The following is a 21,245-nucleotide window of genomic DNA, read 5'->3' as shown; positions in this document are numbered from 1 at the left end:
CTCAGTGAAAGCCCCAAACCCTTTAACATGACTTTCAAACCCCTCTGCTTGAAAAGGACCCTGCTCATTTCTCCAGCTTAGTATTTTACTACTCCAACTTACATTCTATTCCAGCCAAACTGAACTTTTCAGGTCCTGGAATACATAGATGTTCTCTTTCATTTTTAGGCTTCTGTATATTTATTCTTTTTTCCTTTTCTCTTTTACCTGGTCCTATCTTTTATGAGTGAGAGAGATCGCTTCCCTGACCAACAAAATTTGGGGTTAGATCCTTTCTTATGTGTTAATCCCTACCATAGCACTCATCATTCTCCAACAGAGTCTAAACACGTGAGGGAAGGGACTGTATTTTATCTTGTTCATGACGATATCTCCAGTGCCCTGCACAGAGTATAAATTTTAAAAATAAATTTAAATGATTAAGTCTCAACTCAAAGAGGAAGAAAAAAAAAGAAATTCATTTGAAAACTTTTTCAATTTTCTAATTTAATAGAAATAACCAAAACAATGTGGCTTTCAAACAAAGCTTTAAACTAATCTAATACAACTTCTACAACACATTCCAGAGCATTATAACAAGAAATATTTACAGGTAGCTAATGTATTAAATAACCATGAAAAGAAAATCTTGCTTTTATTACACACCAGCAAAAAACACAGGAACGGAACAATTAGAAACTGCAACCTTGTTTAAAAAAATTAAATATGATGATTTAGAGAATACAATACCACAGAAACAGCACTTTTTCTTTCAGAATCATATTGATGGGTAGTTAACTATGTGCAAAAATAATAGTAATTGTAATATTAGTAATAATAATAATGAGGGGAGAAGAGTTGAAATACTGGAAGCAAGGAACTAGTAAGGATGTGAATTTAACCCTTTCGTGTGTAGGTATGTCTACATAGAAAATCAACAGGCTTTCAGATTGCACAAATCTTTTTGTTATAGGCTTATATACATGTTTCACTGTGATTTAAAACATAGTTAATACCTACATTTTTCAGACCAGGAGCAGACATGCATTTCGTTCTTAAGATTGAAATTTAGGCCACACTTGAAAGGGAGTACTGCAGTGGCACTTACAAAATCATTTCAGTGCCTTCCCACATACAAATTTGGTGAATTTAAAAGAACAGCATTTTTAATTTTAAAGATCACTTGCTTTCTAGAAAAGGGCTAAACTTAATTTTGTACATTTTGTAGTTTGATCATAACAAATATATCCAAATTGACTTATTTTCAAAGATAATTTTGTTTCTCAGATACAATAAAAAATATATAAAAGACCACGAAGGCAAACACAAGGAACTAAATGGAAGAAATGCTATACATGCATTTTGACCAAATAAAACAAACCATTATATCCAAGAGTACATGTTGAAATCTGAAAGGTCTATGTAAACTGTGGCATATAAATTTTTTTCTTAAAAAAGTACCTTCAATTCTTTTACTCAAATGCCTACTTTTAAAAAAATATGCAACTTTCCCCAATTTTTAAAATAAAATGCCACAATATATTGTCATTAGCTCCAGCATACATTTAAATTCCTTAATTTTTAAAAGATAGACTGGGTGATATGCATACAAACTTTCCTATAAAATCACCATCCAGGAGAGGATTATGACATGCTATTAGGCAACAGACTTAAAGCAGTGTTATTGCTTTATCAAGGAGGAGATAACTGTGAGAGAAATAAAACATCCAGGTCTGGTATATGATCAAGCTGCAATACACTAAACCTTGGATCACCTCCAGCAGGTTATTAATATAGATGGTATAAGAATTCATGGTATGAATTAAGAACTTGATTGTTTTAATTAGGGAAGTTGGGGAGGTTGGATTTTATAAAACTACTCACTGATCCAAAGTTAAGTATGCAAATAAGCAGTGCTGACCTCAAGAAATGAGATTTTTATACTTCATGTGTTGTATGTGAGTGAGCATGGGTAAAGGACTTTAAAAGGCCAAGAGAGAGGGGGCCACAGCATTTACTCCCATTTTGACTACTAAGAGACTGTTTAATAACGTATGGTAGGCCACAACCCAGGAGCATAGTCAGAAAACCTAAGTCTACTGGCTTATTAAAACTAATCACTAATAGTTACATGGCAGGATACCTGCTGAGGTAATTGGTAAATCTATGATTTGCACACCATAAACCTTTTGCTTCTATTTAAAAGCATTATTTCTTTGGATTAACTAAAAATCTCAAAGTGTTATAACAAAAAATTAGAATTAACTAACTTTAAAATTTATTTAAAATTCCCTTATATAAGAATAGAAGTCAGAAAGTACCTTGTTGATTCCAAAAAGAATAATTTCAACAGTGGATTCAATGCCTTAACCTTTCTCTGTGGTAATGATTTGATGTTTCAATATAGCGCATAACCTACAATTTAACCATACTTTGGAACACATACATACTTCACCTTGCAAAGCAATTCCTTCACTCAGTGCTACAAAAAGACAAATTTAAGCCAGAGGAACAGACTGAGGAACACTTTGATCTTAGTGAAAATGAAAAATGAAGTGTCGTGAAAGTTTGCAAGCTTTTAAGGAAACATTTAACATCTACAAATCAAAAATACTGCCTTTTAACAAAGAATACAAATGTAAGGGAGTATCAAAACAAACACCTTCAGGGATCAATATTCAATGTTTGTCTTTTTAAAACATAAATGAGTAGGAAAACATGTAAGATATCTGAATACCAATTTAAATTTTTATATTTTTTTACAGTCATATTAGTGCCGAACAAATCAGCTTCGAAACACAATGATGAATGTGCAAGAAAAAAGCTTTAATGAAATCTAAAGTGAATACCTTCACTTAAACGTGGTTTGTTGCTAGCTATATAATTTAATAGTAATTCCTCAGCCGTATGAACTACCTTCTGTTAAGAGAAATGAAGCCTGTTAAATGCTGGCAATAAGTAGCTTTTTTAAGAACTAATCTTAAATTAAAAGAAAACAAAAACGCCATCTAACATGGAAATGTTTTGAATGAAACACATTACCTTTTAAGGCCCCAAATATCAAGAAATAAATATTTACTTAAAATTTTTGTTTCTGCCCCCGTTGGTAGAACCTATTATCTAAGACTCGTGAAAAGTATTCATATGAAGAGCAAGCATAAAATATTAGAACTCAGTGGCTTGGCAAAATGAAGTTTTACTGTTACTCATCACTTTCCAAAAATGTGCCCTTCGGTAAGTCTCCTGATAAACTGAAATCATGAATGTTGTGGGAAAGAGGAAAATGCACACAGATAAAGGCATTTTAAAACAATTTTCTCCTTTTTATAAGAAACCTGTTCTTAAAGAACTTAAAATTTGAGTAAAATGATAAAAATTTGGTATATGTTTTGAAGTTTAACTTATAACGAAACTGAAAAAGAAGCTAAAAGAAAGCCACAGAATGAAGTCAGTAGCAATAATAAAACCAATATACCATCAGAAGGCTTGAATCATATTCATTTTTACCCCCACCACTTGTTAAGAAAAAAAAACAACCCAAAGAAATTTGTATAATAACTTCTTTAGAGCACTTTATTTGATTCAATATGCACTAAAAAATATTTACCTCTTAGACAATTATGTCAAATAATTTTTTTCTGAGTAGTCTACTGTCTGAACTGTTCAAGCTGAATTTTTTAAAAGGCAAATAATTTGCCACAAATCTGCTGATGTCTGAAAAATATCTAATGGCAAGTCTTCTATTTTGGTCACTTTACATTCTAACATGTCCATACAAAAGTAGGACTAAAATTTTTAACTCAACAAAAGAGAAGCCTGTACACAGTCTAGAACACGCATCTTGGATCTGAGCATCACAAATGAAGAGAAGAAAAATGAAACAGAGCCAAGGTGGTTTATCTGCCTCGGGTGCTAAAATCAGAGTAGTAAAGGTGGGTTTACTCCAGTAACCATTCAAGTGGGGATTGATTGGCTCATTTTCAGGATATACTTACAGGTCTCTTCTACGTCCTTTAAGCCCCCAGTCCATGCAAATGTCCCACTTGGTGGACGGATGAGTACTCTAACCCCACCGGGTTTATTTCAATATTTTGATATTTTAATAATAAGCTGCTTCTGAAGATTTTCTGAGAAGTCTGTTCTCTATTAAAATAAGATAGAACCTCAAAATATGAATGTGAACATTAGAAATAGACAGCATATATTACAAATCCATTCTTGATAGGAACATTAGTAAGAATACATATTAGCTTAAAAAACAGGCTCAGCAAATGTTGCTGATCTGCCAGAAGTTTTAGTTCACTATTTACAAATAAGACAAAGTGAAATACAGAAAATTTTACACATTTGGTAGTTGACAGATTACTGTTTGCCAATAGTGGTCTATCAGAAAACTGATATGAAGGAAGACTGGATAAGAGCCAGCTGTCACCTTCGCAATCAAATTTTAAATGTACAGAAAACTAGATTAATTTTCAAACAAACATTCTACCTTTCACGGGAATAACTATGATCAGATGATTTGATTTGGAAGTGCAATTCTGTGGAAGTGTCTTCTGGAAATGAGTACTGTAAATGATCTGCTACTGAAACGTTACCATATTTATTTCAGTAGAACATTAAAAGTTGATTAAATGATGATCAATGGTCATGTTTCCTAGGCTCTTAAGTATGAACAGAAAATAAACTATTGTTGAGTTCTTTAAACCAATATAAAACTAAGGCCCAACAGCATCAAAATGAGAGAAAATATAACAGCATGATGCAATGCACATCTGCACTGACATCAAAGTGGGTTCTGAGCAACTTTGATTTTTAACTAGAAAATAAGCCAGTATGTATATGTGTGGAGGGGGAGGCATAAAAGTTGGTTTAATAGTTGTGCACTCTACTCCAAAGAGACAATTTAACCAGTGACGTGACCCTTAAGTACTTGAACACTCAGTATCTGCACCAATCAATACCAAGTGATCAACATCTGCCCATTCTAACCATCAGAACCATTCTCTGTGGTAACAGAAATCTTCAAATCATTTTACTTTCGCTTTTGTTTTTACTTTTAAAGTTGCAAATAGAGTCCTTCCCCCCTTTCTTGACAAGAATGTGTTTTCTGTCCATTATTTCAATCTAATACTGTGTAAAAGCTATCAGCTTCTTCAAGGAGGTGCCCACTGTAGGCAGGATATTCCAGCAACACTTAAATAAAGTTTTTCATTCTTTTCTTTTTTTAAACAATTGATTTAAGTTCATGTCATTTTACTTTATATGTACTGGTCTCTCATCTGACTTTAGGCGTTTTCTGCGGGGCTGTATAAAGTCTTCATCAGAGTCCTCAGTTACCTCACCATCATCCTCTTCCTGCTCAAACTCTGGCAAAGGTGCGAAGGTCCTGTCTGAGTAGATCTCTGTGAGTTTATCTTCAAAGTACAATGCAACTGCTTTCCCTGCCTGAGCTACTTCTGAATCAGCCTGCAAGCAAAAGATAGGAATATTCACCTATTGGTAATGCATATTCCTTCACCAAGTTTGCATGGTCTGAAAAGCTTACCTTCAAATTAATCTCTTGTGTTTCTGCATAAACTTGAACAACTTTCATCATCTAAAAAGGATACCAGAGTCAAAAAAAAAAAAGGGAAATTATAATCCTTTCTAAAGTTATAAGACTGCATAGGATTGGCGACGAAAGTCAGCCATACTAGGAGGAACAAATTGCTATGACCAGATCAAGTGCTTTCTAAAATTATACAGAACATGGACCCCCTTTCTTAACAAAGCTATTACTAAAGCTACTGCAAAATTGTCTCAAATTCTGAATTAGTGAGGTCAACCTGAGTAGGAGTTGGTTTGAATACATCAATATATTTAAGAGAAAAATATTTGTGAAAAAAATGATATAAGAAATATTTTTTTAAAAACTGCCAAACTTTCAACAACCACTAAGTCAGAATTCTATCTGTATGGCAATTTGTTAATCATAATTTAGTTAACTATTATTAAAGCAGATAAAATAAGTCTTCTTCCTGGAAAATGTTAGCTATGGTTCATGAAAGTATACTTATTTGAAAATAATCTAACTGAATTAGAAAATAACACAAGAAACTTGGGACTGTATTAATTTAACTTCAAGTGAGTGAGGTTTTACTATATTCTCTGTGGCACATTGCTATAAAGGTGACCAGAACTTGTCACCTAATAAGAAAAAATTTTTTGTATTTTAAAAAGTCACCTAGATGCTTCCAGGGGAAACTATGAGTACACTTTAAATGATTCAATTTGATTTTTTAATAACATTCATATGGCACCCAAGTTTTTTCAGCAATAAAGATTTTAGTAGTAATCTTTTTGAAGATTTTGTGGAATCTCATCCATTTTCTTCTCTTATAATAATGAAAATATTCCTGAACAACAAGAGACTTGAGCTTCCCAAAGATAACAAAAATTTCCTTGAAGGAGGTAAATATCTATCAGATTTCTTCTAAAGGTATGGATAGCTCATCTTTATTCTCAAAAAAATACATAAGCAAAGTTAATGAAAGTCACACTGAGATCAGATAACTCAAAATTATACACTCTGGGCTACTATTCAAGATGAGCCACGTGAGTTTATAATTTTAAGGTTCTATATTTATATGGTCAATAACAAAATCTAAGGACACTGGTACAAATGCCTTTCCTAAATGTACCCCAAATGTAGGCTTGTCTGTAATCATTTCCCACAAAATATACTTAACTACAGACTATCTTCTATACTTATCTCAACTCTCAACATGTACAGAAAGGGATATCCAATAATATTCTTAATTTAATACATTATATTTAAGTATATACTTCAAATTATACACAGTAAACTTTCTTCTTTGGAGCTGTGGATGCAATCAAATTTTACTTTTGACAGAACTGAAGCAGAATAAATTTTAGAAATCAACTCAGAAAAATCTCTTGGCAGGAAAAACAAAATCCAATAACCAAGTAAGCAAACAAACAAAAACTACTAATCCAAGACTCTATAGTTTGGAAGCTAACATACTTCATTAAACCTTTCACAGTTCTTGAAGATCAAACGAACATCAGCCACAAAGTCATCTGGGATTTGGTAGTGTTGGGAATGTTTTTTCTGAAGCTTCTTTTTCACGGTTGATAAATCCATAGGTTTCTTTATAATTTTATAGTAGTTTGGTATCTAAAGAAACAAATAAGGATAGATAAGGATTCTCAAAAAATGCCAAAGTGTTTAATTTGAAAATGCAAAGCATATTAATTTTAGAGAAAAACATGTGTTGATCGAACCAGCTGCATGCAAATTTTGAGTGTAATGAATTGTACTTTAAATCTTCTGTCACATGCACATCATGAAAATCAAATCATATTCAGAATATGTGGCAGTGTCCATGGTTAGTGAAGGACCCAAAGTTCTATCTTTAATAAGAAAATTTGGAAAAAAAGCAATCAGCAAGGGTAGCCAACCACTAGTGTTAAGGACAAATCTAGCCCATCAGAATTGTATGACTCCTGTTTTTTTTTTAAAAAAGGGAAAAAGATTACAAAATGTATTGTTATTATTAGAATAGGGTATCTTTTAGAGGATAAAACCTTGTATCACAGAGAACTCTGGACATAGCAATAGAGGGGAAAAGACTGTAATAACACAAGATAAATTTTTATTAATCATTTAGGATTATACTTGGGAGTTCTGGCTGCAACTCTTGGCCAAAAATTTGTATCCTTGCAAAATAACTGAACATGGAGAAACTATTTAAATAGTTCATGAAAAGAAAACACTGGAAAGTAATCTTCTACTGTAAAGTCCCTAAACTTGAAGAACAGACAGACTTCTTGGTATCAGATGATTACTATCTGAACAAAACATCTTCCTTGTATCTAGACCTTTTGTACTTTAAAATCCATTCCTGAGCCTACCCAGTAAACAAATTACTATTCAATGCTCTGTAACAGGCCTGGTATCCAATATTATCTTAATTCAACAACTGACGGCAAGTAAATATATGTTGCATATTCTTATACCATTTATAAGGCACTGGGCATCCCTGATATTCCTTTTACTATGGAATTTTAGAGCCTTTACTCCTTACAAAAATCTCCTGTAAGATAAACAAAGGGCATTGGCTTGCAAATTGTCCCACAGTCTTCTCTTAATCTTGAATGTTCATAAAAGAGGGCTTATGAAGCAGAACCAGTGTGCAAGGTTCAACTTTACACTTTTGTTCAAATTAATACTTATATAGAGTTATTTTCTCCCTAAGATATAGATCCTAGAATCAATCATAGAACTGGAACCTTAGAAATAATTTAGTTCAATATTCCCACTGTACAGTTAAAAAAGTAGAGGCAGGGCTTCCCTGGTGGCGCAGTGGTTGAGAGTCCGCCTGCCGATGCAGGGGACACGGGTTCGTGCCCCAGTCCGGGAAGATCCCACATGCCGCAGAGCAGCTGGGCCCGTGAGCCATGGCCGCTGAGCCCGCGCGTCCAGAGCCTGTGCTCCGCAACGGGAGAGGCCACAACAGTGAGGGGCCCGCGTACCGCAAAAAAAAAAAAAAAAAAAAAGAAAAGTAGAGGCAGAAAATTATGTAATTTCCCCAGTTATAAGGCTGGTTAACGGCAGAACTAGGAAAAGTTAAGTCTTCTGATTCCTAGTTCAAGACTCTTTCCATTATACCTGTACCTGTATCCTTTATGTCCATTTTAAAAGTAACAGCTTATGGAAAAACCCAGACGAACTTTTTGGCCAACCCAATAAAAGAAGTGGAAATTAAATTCATTAAGTTTTTATCACAGCAACGGTCTTTAAAAACAAACTGCAATTTTAACAAGTGAATCTCATAGCCATTTAGCCCTAATAACATCACAAGTACTTCTTATTACTCAGAAATTTTATCAGGTACATGCTAACATATTTTACACAGGTTATTGTACAGAAGAATCCTTGAAATAACCCAATGAGGGAAGAAACAGTATTAGAAAAGAGAATTTGGGCACCTTGGTTGAGGAGATTACTCAAGCCTGAGTTTTACCATTAGCAGTCTAAGGCCAGAGCCCCATACCCTTAAGTATTATACTAAAACTTCTTCAACAGGAAGGTACTAAGGTAAACAACTCACCGAAGCAGGAACTGGCTCCTGGAATTCAATACTTAATTCATGGCAATAGAGGTAAAGCAGAAGACGTTCACACTTCTGGCCCAAGAAAAGAAAGGAAAACCCATGAAATGTTTTCCCTCTAAAAAGATATTCTTAAGAATAAGAACTTTATCAGTACAAAGCATTATTACAACACACTGAAGATAAGCCTCCTACATACTAGCTATCCAACTAAATAAATACCCAAAGAAAACTACCTTGTTTTCTATTTAGGTTTGAGACTATGACTATCTTCTGTCCTACTTTAAATGAACTTATCAAAGACAGAGTGCCTTTGTTCTCATCTGATAACTCAGGTAATTTACCTACTATTACCTCTTAACTATTTATACAAATAGAAAGGAGTCATTAAAGCAACATACAGCATTTTGTACAACAATTTATGATTGTTGCTACTCATTTTAATTCCCTGAGGCAGGCAAGATACATGCTATTCCCTTTCTTGAAAGGATTCTGCTCAGGCTCAAAATTAAATAAAAACTGTCTGTGTCTTCTCAGTCCAATTCTAGAATTTCGTTATACAATCAGAAGTAAATTGATATGCATTTTACATTTATAGTGTTTATATGCTTAAACTTTTTAATATCCGTTTGTATACTCTAAACACATACCTTCTCCTCAAAGATAGTGGAAGATGGATTTTGCAAGTTTATACATTAGATCAAAGCCAAACGTAACTGCAGTGACCACAGAAGTACATGAAAGATATTTTGTCTTTGGAGATCAGACTACAGACCAGATCAAAAGAAATCTGAGTGAAATGATGAGAGGATTTTGGATTTCATTCTTAATATGATGGGATGCTATTAGAAGATTTTAAGCAAGGAAGTGATAGACTTGTTTACGTATTTAAAAAAGAACACTATGTACTGCATAGAAAATGGACTGTAAGGGGGCAAGAGTAGAATCAGGGAGTTCAGCAAAGAGATATTACAGTAGTGCAGATGAAAAACTATGATGGCTGTCTCAGAAGGTAATGGTTGGGGGAAGTGAGAAAATGGTATTATAGTCATTCCTGATTCTTCTAACAGATTCCTGGCTTGAGCAACAGAGATGACCGGTGGTACCATTTGATGATGGGAATTACTGAGAGAAGGATGCAGTTTTTTATGTCGTTATTTTCTTGCTTTTGCTTTTTTAAAATAAATAAATAAATTTATTTATTTTTGTCCGCATTGGGTTTTTGTTACTGTGCGGGGGCTTTCTCTAGTTGTGGCGAGCAGGGGCTACTCTTTGTTGCGGTGCACAGGCTTCTCATTGGGGTGGCATGTCTTTGTTGCAGAGCACGGGCTCTAGGCACGTGGACTTCAGTAGTTGTCGCTCCCAGGCTCTAGAGTGCAGGTTCAGTAGTTGTGGCACACAGGCTTAGTTGCTCCACAGCATGTGGGATCTTCCCGGACCAGGGCTTCAACCCGTGTCCCCTGCACTGGCAGGTGGATTCTTAACCACTGCACCACCAGGGAAGTCCCCTCCTTTTGCTTTTTTGAAGGAGAGGATTAGAAATCAAGATTTTCGCTGGGAAATGTTAAGTATGAGGAAGCTAGATCTAAGAGCCTAGAGCTGAGGGCTACAGACAAAGATTTCAGAAATTATGAACATACTATCAGATAATGAGATTAAAAAATGAAAATTTATCAGGTTATATGTATATTACACTGAAGAAAAAAAAAAAGATGTATAGCCACACAACTACAGAATCCCTAATAATAAATCAATTTATTTGACACTTACCCTTTGGTCCACGGGGCTTAACCCCTGTGCAGTTTTCCCCTTCTTACTATGTTGCAAATTATCACAATCATATTCAACTTCTGGTTTCCCAATATCTCTGCAAAATGTGCATATCCAGTCCCCACTAAAGAAGGAAATAGGCAATTAGTCCATGTAATTATAACAAAACCCACTCTAAGGAAGCTAGTTCCCTAGAGGTAAGTCTCCAGTTTCTTTGTTTTCTTTCCTTTCCAGTTTTTGTGGAAAAGAGAGGTACTATTTTTGCCACATCTCATAAAGTGAAGTTATGTGATAAAAGCTTCCCCAAATGTTTCCATTCTTCAACTGATTACCTTCTGGAAAGCAATATAACCCCACTATCTCTATTCAAAAGGGGTCTGTCTCTTCATAGCACAAAGCTGATGATCAGCACTTGCAGCATAAGACCAATTCTCAATACCCCAGTATGACCATGACAGTGACCTCATATGCATGAAGAAGAAAGGAGTACACGATACAGTCCCTCGGGTATCTTGTACTGTTTTGGCATGTATTAAAGATGCCAAAAATATAACAATTACTTTTTCATGGCCAGTCTTTTAAATCTGCTCAGTCAATAGTTTTTTGTATCAGGATTTCTATCAAACCATAAACTCCAATTTAATTACTTCAAATGCATTCTCCCCTTTCTCTTCCTCATCATATATATATTCTAAGTCTAGGGATTATACTAAAATGTGTCAACAGTTTCAATTCCTTCCAAAGCATCTGCCTTTGAGAGAAAGCTTTCAGTGGCAAAATTCTAACGTTCCAGCAGATGTTACTATCCAACGGAAACAAAAATATGTAAAGCCTTAATTTTAAGAACAAAATGCCAATGTTTTTTTCTAAAAGAGTAAAGAAAAAGAAGGTCCTTAATACATCTGTGGCAAAGGACTACACCTTCTAAGATTTAGGTAAGAATTACAATGCTTCAGAAAAATATTCTGGCACTGTTCATATATCCACTACTTTTCTAATACTAAAGGCTGAATTTTTCAGAAAGGGTAGCATTAATCAACTAAAATCATTACTTCTCAGGAATCTGAGAAAAAATGTGAATCTTTCAATCTATAGGCAGAAAGAAGCTGGGTTTTCCCAAGGACACTGGTTTACTTTCACTTAAAAAACCAGGGGGTTAGGGCAGGGGAAGAAGGAAGGCTTAAAGAAATAAGTATGATTCTACTATTTTAAGGTCTCTGAAATCAACTGGAGATGAAATACCACGAACATAAATATGTTAAATGGAAGGGAAGAAAAATAACTCTTCTAATCCAAACCCTACTACTCGTAGATGCAGAAACTAATCCCTGAAAATCAGTGAACCGTCCAAGCTAATTAAGTTAGTTCACCACAGAATTACGACCAGACTACAGGTATCGTAACCCAGCCCAGCACATTTGTTCTGCTGTATTGGCTGGAATCATCAGCTTGCACTGGATGCTCATCAATCAATGTTTTAATGCTTGAAATCAGACTTAGCCGCCAAGGGGGTCATATAGTCTGAGGACAATGCTCATATGTTGCCCCAATCTTTATCTTTACCGTACCATCTTCTCTTCTAAATAACGAATTCAGTAACTGTCCGTTCCAAAGTTAATGACTAAAAGACATTCCAAATAGGAAAAGTTGAGAAAGCTGAGGAATCTGCACACTGTGCTTCAGGTAGGCACTACCAACTAACAGCTTCCAGTGGTCAAGATGAAGCTATTCCTCAAAAAATTCAAGACATTAAAGGTATTTTTACAAAGTACTTGTTTTTTTTTTCTTTAAAGTGCCTTTCAAGAGCTTTCAAACATTAGAAAAGTAAGTTTTTGGTAAGATCCAATAGAGTTGCCTCAAACTGAATACTATTCATAAATAAAGCCATTATTATAGACCCTATTAAAATTGATGGCAATAGATTAAAAAATTATCTTCAAGAGGAAATCAACTAAGTTTCTCAATACCCTAGTCTCTTGCACCTCATAATTTACAGGTCTATCTAATTTGCTTATATTAAGTATAAACTGAAGGCCAAGAAATAGTCTATTTTTTTTTTAACATTAATGCACAACTTAGATCTTGGACATTTCTTCATTCAGCTGTTAATTTCTCTACAAGGTAATGGAGTAATAGGCAGTCATTAAGAAGGCTATCTGCCCTGAATAATTTTGTTACTTCTTTAGCTTATAAAAATAAACAACAAAAAATCAGTTATTTCACTTGTACCTTGGAAAGCTAAGAAGTGTTGGAACATGACAAGTTAGATGAAAGACCTTTGGACATTTTTCACAGCACAAGAGATCCCCTCCATTTTGGCAGACAGCACACCAATCTTCATTTGGGTCATCATCTTTGCTGCTGCCATCTCCTCCAATCCTTGCCGACCTGTGCATGAGACTTCGAACTGGGGACTTTCCATTAACAAGGCTGTTGAGCCCTGACTGTTTGCAGCTTTCATTCACATCTGTAGGTTCAGTTTTCACGTGGTTTTCCAGGCCTGCTAATGCGTCCAACTCACTCTCTAGATGCAGGCTAGTTGAAAGAGGTGGTGTCAAGCTACTCTCAGGACTGCTCAACTAAAACAAAGCAAGGACAAATTCTTGAAGAAACATTTAATCCATACTGTTCGCAGTGTGTGCGTGCATGCATGTGTGTCTCTGTGTGTTTAAAGTTTTGTCAACATGTATATACAACATGATATACTGACATAAGTTAAAATTATTTTGGAATTTACTATTATTTATTATAAAATTATTTGAAATCATATTAGTAACATAAAAGAATGAAAATAACCCCGAAGTTATTCAGGCATGTTAATGTATGATTTTAGGGAGCAGTCTCTGTAATATTGGTTCACTTGGATAATAAAGGAATTAATTAAACTGTTAAGCACATTGATTGGGAAGTGAGCATAGGGTTATACTTTTCCTGTAGAGAGCTGACTATGATATACTATTTTTCACTCAACAATCTGTCTCATAGCTTTTTCTTCCCCTTTATATTGGCTTTTTTAACCATTTCTTTTAATTGAAGTATAGTTAATTCACAATGTTGTTAGTTACAGGTGTACAGCAAATTGATTCAGTTATATATATGTGTGTGTATATATACGTGTGTATATATACACACACACACACTTTTTTTCAGATTCTTTTCCATTATAGTTTATTACAAGATATTGAATATAGTTCACTGTACTACACAGTAGGTCCTTATTGTCACATAGCTTTTGAAAAGCATTTTGAAATATTCTTCTGCCCACTTATCATTCTACTAATATAGGAAGATTGTGACAATGTAAAATCTTTCACCACCATTTTGCAATGTTTTTTGGGGGTACTTCCCAAACCGAGTTCTGAGTGAAGAGATAACAGTACTCTCTAAATCTACATAGTTGAAATTTCTATGTGCCAACCATGCAGAAAATGAGACATAAGTGTAGGTAGGAAGAAAAAACCAAGATCAAAATTTCTAAATAAGGAGGGACTTGGGCCTTCCTTCATCCTATACTATAAATTTTATAAAATGTTCTAGCTGAGGAATTCTAAAATGGTTAATAATTCATAAGCCAAAGGCAATCTTCTCATCACAAAACTCTGTGAGCATTAAACTTCTTTCATGTCAGCGGTCGTAATCCTGAGCTCACCGGTCCAGGGAAAATAGCCAAGGATTTTTGCAGCTTGAGACTGAATGTGACTATTGAAATTATTAATAAATTTAGAACAAGCTAGAACCCAATTTAGAATCATGGCAAAAATAATGACCGATTATAAACTAAAAGTTGAAATGAGTCCTTAATACAAGTAAGTCTTTTCTCATCAATTACAGTTGACACTTAGATGAAAAAATTCCGTTGGAAAAAGAGATATCTGGGTTATACCACGTATAAAAATTCAAAAATGAATACAGGTCCACAGGACCACTAACCAGACTAATACATGCAGAGATGGAAGAATCAGTGAAGTGACCTCCTTAAATCCCTGACAGATTCCACTGGGAACTTACCATGCAGGCACTCCTCCTGCCATCCTCTGTCTTTTCCTGTTTCACAGCTCCTGAAAAGCTACATATTTCATCTTCAGTGCCAGGTTCTTGCTTGACCTTCACTTGATCAGACTTGAAACTAAGACTTGTCTTCTCAGCAGTTCTTCCTGACGACCCACAGCTAACAAAAACAACAAATAAAGGTCACATATGTTTGACTGCATGGTGTACATAAAAACAATTATATGAAAAGCTTGTTAAGTTATATGAAATGTTCATTAAACTGAAAACAATTTATTAACTTTATAGCAGATAAGGATACTTCATAATGCAATTAAAAGGAGTGTATTATAAACTTGGCTTCAAATTTTTAAAAAACGTAGGTCAAACTTTCAGAAGACCTGAAAAATACATTTTATGGTCTGAGGCACTTATACTACATCATTTAAGGAATCTAGTAAACAATCATTTGTCTAGGCTATTAGTATAGTGATTGCTTCTCTCTCTATATATAATATAAGAAGTTTAAATTCTTCTCTACCCCCAAACATCTGAAGGAAACCTCAATAACAGTGGTTCATGAAGTGTCCTCAAAGGAATCACTGTTTCAGCTTTTGAGTCCTTATCTGAATTAATGGGATAATAGCCTAAGAGGACAGGTACATGACTAATTGGTTCTATCTAGTCCACAAAGCAAAACCACTGGCAAGAGAAGTGAATAACTAAGACTGTATTACTGTCGAAATGAAAACCTTTTTCACTCAATTTGTACTTTTCTTTAAAACTACTGATTATTGAAAGTATAATTTAAAAGCCAAGCAAGTATATAATATAGAACCAAATGCATACACACATATATATACAAATACAGAACATTCATATATCTGAAATAAAATCTTTCTTACATTGCACTAAATTATTCAAACTAAAGAATAAAAATCAGTCAACATTTATTACATTTACCTTTAACACACACACACACACTCTTTCCACACTACCATTTCTTTTTCTTAATTCTTTTATTTTTTTAAAACATTTATTTATTTATTATTTATTTAATTTATTTTTGGCTTCCTTGAGTGTTAGCTGCGGTACACGGGATCTTCCGTTGTGGCAAGCGGGCTCTTCGTTGCAGTGCATGGGCTTCTCCCTAGTTGGGGCGCACAGGCTTCAGAACACGTGGGCTCTGTAGTTTGCAGCACACAGGCTCTCTAGTTGAAGCACACGAACTCAGTAGTTGCGGCACGCAGGCTTAGTTGCCCCACGGCATGTGGGATCTTAGTTCCCTGACCAGGGATCAAACCCGCGTCCCCTGCATTGTAAGGCAGATTCTTTACCACTGGACCACCAGGGAAATCCCCCACACTACCATTTCTTAGCTCTCTGTCCACCAAAAAGGCATAAGAAATCATGAACAATTCAGTAGCAGTGAGTGCCCCTAGTACCCAGAAGATTGTCTTGAAGCACCATTTCCCCACTAACATGACCAGGATTTCCTAGAGAAATTTCTGATTTCAGGCCTGAGGCAAGAAATGTACAAGATGAACCAGGAACATCAGGACAGGAAACAAGAATGCTTTCAACAACTACTGGGGTTATAGCAAAAGAACTATGAAGCCAACTTGGAAAAGTTCTGATAGGACAAATATGGAACAATTTAAGCATCAATAAAAATAACAATTATAATTTTAGAACATATAAAATATGTTTAAATATATAAGCCCATAAAGTTAATAACATTCATTGGTCACTGTTGAAGGGTGCTGGGAATCAACTCATTATTATAAAAATAGGTAAATAAAGAGAAAGAATCAATTTATTCTGCCATTCCCATAATCAAATAGCTGATGGCAGAAAATTTCTCTTTACAGAAGTATTCTAAACTAATATACAAAGAAGGTATGATACAATAATTAAAATATTTTTAAACTAGTAAAAACAAAAAAAAAGAGCTAAGGCAATGACCATTAATGGGTGCTATCACAAAAGAATCAACAAAAGCGACCAGACATTTTGTGACCCTGAAAGAAGTACACATCACCACAATGAAGTATTCTCCCTACCTCTTTCCCTCAAATCAAACCTGAATCTAATCAAACCTCCTGATCTAAATACCAATATAGAGAAAAAAACAGAAGGTAGTGTATTTAAATGACAAGATGGGGAAATGAGGAAAACTCTGTAAGACAAACAATACATTTCTTCAACAAATACAGAGTTTGACCTTGACATATGGGTTGATGGCAATGTATAGCACCTATCTGAATCTGATTCAAAGAAACAATTTTAAAAAAAAAGCATTTATGAGAAAAACGGAAATCTGAACATTAACTAGAGCTCTACTGATGTTAGAGAGTTAGCTAGTAAATTTTTTTTTTAGGTGTGATAATGGTTCCATAGTTATACAACTTTTAAATCCTTAAAGTGATATATACTTAAAGTGTATATATATATACACTGAAGTGATACATACAGTGATATATACTGAAACAACCACAAGTAAAATGTCTGAGATTTATCTCAAAATAATTTAGAACGGGGGGAATGGGTAGGAGTATAGAAGAAATAAGACTGGCCATAACTTGATCATTGTTGAAGATGGGTGAGAAGTTTACGGGAGTTCATTATAATAGTCTACTTTTTAGAATACGTATTTGAAATTTTTCTTGATAAAAAGAAAAAATAAAGCTATTAATAATGTAAATACTCACCTGCCTCGACTACCAGTACTAGAAGTACTAGGGGGTCTCACAGGTGTGTGAGAATTGGATAAACCTGAAAAATAATAAGTCAAAATGAATAACTATGCAGGTAAGAAAATTCAGAATTCTACCTACTAATTACAGAATTCAAGTATCATTATAAGGCAATTCAGCAATTACTGGAAATCAGCCCTTGTCTTAGTCTCAAAGTCAAGGATTTCATGTGTTATTGTTGGCAGCTATCAATCAGTTTCTCTCAGCTGAGCCCAGATACCATTCTCAGAATCCTCTCAGAGCACCACTATTCAATCAATGGAAACTACCGTATCAAGAGAAAGCTATTTGCTGTCCCACGCATTTGGTAAATATCCTACCTAGATTCCTATTAATTATTCTTCCTTTTAAAAGTCCTGGAATACTTATACTAAACCTCAAAAATAATATGATGCAAAAAATGTATTAATGATACATCTCATGAAAAACCCACATTTAGAGCTGAACTACTCTTACTGTAGAAATAATGAGGTGGTATATGTTTCAGTAAGAAACCATGAATATATCCCATAACCACTTCTGCACTGTCAATCTATTTGGAGATGCTTTAATCACTCATTCATGTAATAGCGTTAATAAAACTGGGATTTTGGAAGAGATCTATAGCTCAGGACCTGATTAGTCACATTTTAATAGTTTCCAGTAAATTTTAAGTTTTTAACTGCAAACTGAAAGTTCACTTGCCCTTCCTCAATTCTTGCTTTTTAAACAAATTTTCAATTTTTTCATTATTTAACAAAGTGTTTTAAACTTGGATTTAAACCAAAGAATTCTTCAAATGACAACATGTATTGTAAAATAGAAGACATAGAAATTAAATTCATCTACAAATCCAGCAAAAACATGAATATAACTGGGGGTTGAAGGAGGGGTACATTAGAGTTCTGAACAGTGTACACTACAGATATATATTATTATTTCAGTTCGCTGAAGCTTGTCCACAGTATTGAAAGAAAAATAATTAGATCAGGAAAAAAAAATGTTACTGCAATGGTTAAGTTTATGTCTCAACTTGGCTAGACTATGGTACTCAGTTGTTTGGCCAAACACCAATCCAGATGCTGCTGCAATGGTATTTTTTAGATGTCACTGACACTTAAATCAGTAGACTCTGAGTAAAACATAATGAGGGTGGGCCTCTAATTAGTTGAAGACCTTAAGAGAAAAGACTGAGGTCCCCAGAGCAAGAAGGAATTTTGCCTCGATTCAAGACTAGCACCAATTCTTCCCTTTGTCTCCACCCTGCTAACTGCCCTGCAGGTTTCAGACTTGCCAGCCCTAACAATCAAGTGGACCAATTAATTCCTTAACCTCTGTTTTCTCTCTCTCTCTCTCTCTCCACACACACCCCTCTCCTATTGGTGCTATTTCTCTGGAGAACCCTAATACATATACCGAGAGATACTTTTTTAAGGTGTTAAAGAAATGAGACAGTACCTCAGTTGACTTTACCTGATGATCCTGGAGATAGGGCAGAGGGTCCTGGGGAGGGATTCATGGTGCTTGTGGGCTGTGGGGGTAGGTGACTGCCTGAGATGTATCTACTTAGTAGATTATCTAAACTACTTGAACCAGCATCTTCCAACTAAAGAAAAAGAACAAAAAGATAAATTTGCTTTGATTAAAGCAGAGGAGAAGTTATTAATTTCATTAGTATAATCATTTATGCTCACAGTTTACTAATAAACAGATTACCTTATATCAAACTTGGCTTAATTGCTCCTTCCTTATGCTTCCTCGAGGACCCAAATAGTATATAGTTTATGTGAATATAGCTATAATTAATATGCTTCAATAAATGATTGGGAGCTCAAGACAAAACCCAATAACCCACTAAATCCTTTGTGTTTTACTATGAAAATACCTCTGACACAGTCTTACATTTTTGCCTTTTTTCAAGGTTGATGCAGGATCCTGTTTTCAGCATCCTGCCCCTAGTATCAATATCCATGGTCCTGCCAGAATCATTCAACTAAACAGGTATCGAATAATGTCAGTACCTAACTTCAGTGCTTTGAAAAGTCTGTATACTCAACAGAAAGCCTTTAGCCTGGGATATAAATTCCCTTATTACACACAAAAAAGCCGGCAGTCAACAGGAAAACTGAGCCCTTTTCTCACTTTATATGCAGAAGGTTAAAGCCAGAGGAGCTCGCACTGTGACTGCGAGCTGGTTCCCAATTTGAATATCAGTCCCCTGTTTTTAAACATCCCACCCACAATGAAGAACTGTGATGATGAAATGAGAAAATATTTATTTAAGAAATAGTAACAAACACTACTTAATTATGAAAATTACCTTAAGAAAAATATTACACTATTCCATATCAGAGATAGTTAAACTATTCTTACTTAACTGCTAATCTTCTTGCTTACTGATCTACTTTTACCCACACCTGCCTCTTTTAATCTTCTACTAGAGGCAAGATTACTTTTTAGGGAAATCTACTTCTCATTCAAAACAGAAAACTGCGAGACTTCCCGAGTGGTCCAGTGGTTAAGAATCCGTCTTGCAATACAGAGGACGCCAATTCGATACCTGGTTGGGGAACTAAGATCCCACATGGTGTGTGGCAACTAAGCCTGCTCACCGTGACTACAGAGCCCATGAGTTCTGGAGCCTGCATGCCACAACTAGAGAGCCTGCATGCCGCAACTACTGAGCCAGTGCACTCTGGAGCCCAAGCACCACAACTAGAGAGAAGCCCGCGAACCACAACAGAAGATCCCACATGCCCCAACTAAGACCCAATGCAGCCAAAAATTAAATAAATAAATAAATATTTTAAAAAAAACAAAAAAACAGAAAACTGAACATATACATTTACTTCTCACTCTCCTCTCAAAATCACACTGATTTTCAAGACTATAAAACAGGAAAGAATGGCATCAAAGTAGAAACTTTGAAGAAAACTATAGATACAAACCAAGGTAGGACTGGATTGATATAAAAATGATCAGAATAAAGCAGCTCACAACACATTACAGGCAAGGGAGGACTCTCCTAAAGTAAATAGTTTTCATCAATATAAGTTGGCCCTATCAACAAAGTGGGTACAGAGGGAATGTACCTCAATATAATAAGGGCCATTTATGATAAGCCCACAGCTAACATGACACCTAACAGTGAAAAGCTGAAGAAGTGAAAGCTTCTCCTGTAAGATCAGGAACAAGACAAGGATGCCCACTCTCACCACTTTTATTCAACATAGTATTGGAAGTCCTAGCCAGAGAATTAGACAAGAAAAAGAAATAAAAGGAATCCAAATTGGAAAGGAAGAAATCAAACTGTCACTATTTGCAGATGACATGATATTACAGAAAATCCTAAAGACTCCACCAAAAAACTGTAAGAATAAATGAATTCAGTAGAGTTGCAAGACACAAAATCAATATACGAAAATCTACTGCATTTCTATATATTAATAATAAACTATCAGAAAGAGAAATTAAGAAAACAATCCCAGGAGAGTTCCCCGGTGGTCTAGTGGTTAGGATGCCAGGCTTTCACTACCAGGCCCAGGTTCAACCCCTGGTCAGGGAAATGAGATTCTGCAAGCCATGTGGTGTGGCCAAATAAAGTGCATCATACACACACACACACACACACACACACACACACACACACACACACACA

The 21,245-nt window shown here is 35.0% G+C and overlaps 1 protein-coding gene across 2 annotated transcripts in view; it reads right to left on the bottom strand.

Moving 5' to 3' along the window:
* Window positions 1-466: 466 nt before the first annotated feature.
* Window positions 467-21,245, bottom strand: part of TRIM33 (tripartite motif containing 33) — a 152,028-nt gene continuing 131,249 nt past the window's right edge. The window contains exons 12-20 of one of the 2 annotated variants that reach the window (XM_029227741.1): window positions 19,061-19,193; window positions 17,564-17,627; window positions 14,874-15,033; window positions 13,095-13,444; window positions 10,866-10,989; window positions 9,096-9,170; window positions 7,007-7,159; window positions 5,528-5,578; window positions 467-5,448 (exon numbers count right to left, since the gene is read on the bottom strand). In XM_029227741.1, the coding sequence (XP_029083574.1) occupies window positions 5,236-5,448; window positions 5,528-5,578; window positions 7,007-7,159; window positions 9,096-9,170; window positions 10,866-10,989; window positions 13,095-13,444; window positions 14,874-15,033; window positions 17,564-17,627; window positions 19,061-19,193 (1,323 nt within the window). In that variant the 3' untranslated portion in view covers window positions 467-5,235. The remainder of the gene's footprint in view (window positions 5,449-5,527; window positions 5,579-7,006; window positions 7,160-9,095; window positions 9,171-10,865; window positions 10,990-13,094; window positions 13,445-14,873; window positions 15,034-17,563; window positions 17,628-19,060; window positions 19,194-21,245) is intronic. The other variant, XM_029227742.1, reaches the window with a different exon arrangement.

The sequence above is a fragment of the Monodon monoceros genome, unplaced genomic scaffold, assembly GCF_005190385.1.
Source record: "Monodon monoceros isolate NGI ecotype Baffin Bay Population unplaced genomic scaffold, NGI_Narwhal_1 Super_Scaffold_18, whole genome shotgun sequence".
Classification (NCBI taxonomy): Eukaryota; Metazoa; Chordata; class Mammalia; order Artiodactyla; family Monodontidae; genus Monodon; species Monodon monoceros.
This window is presented reverse-complemented; position numbering and strand designations above follow the sequence as displayed.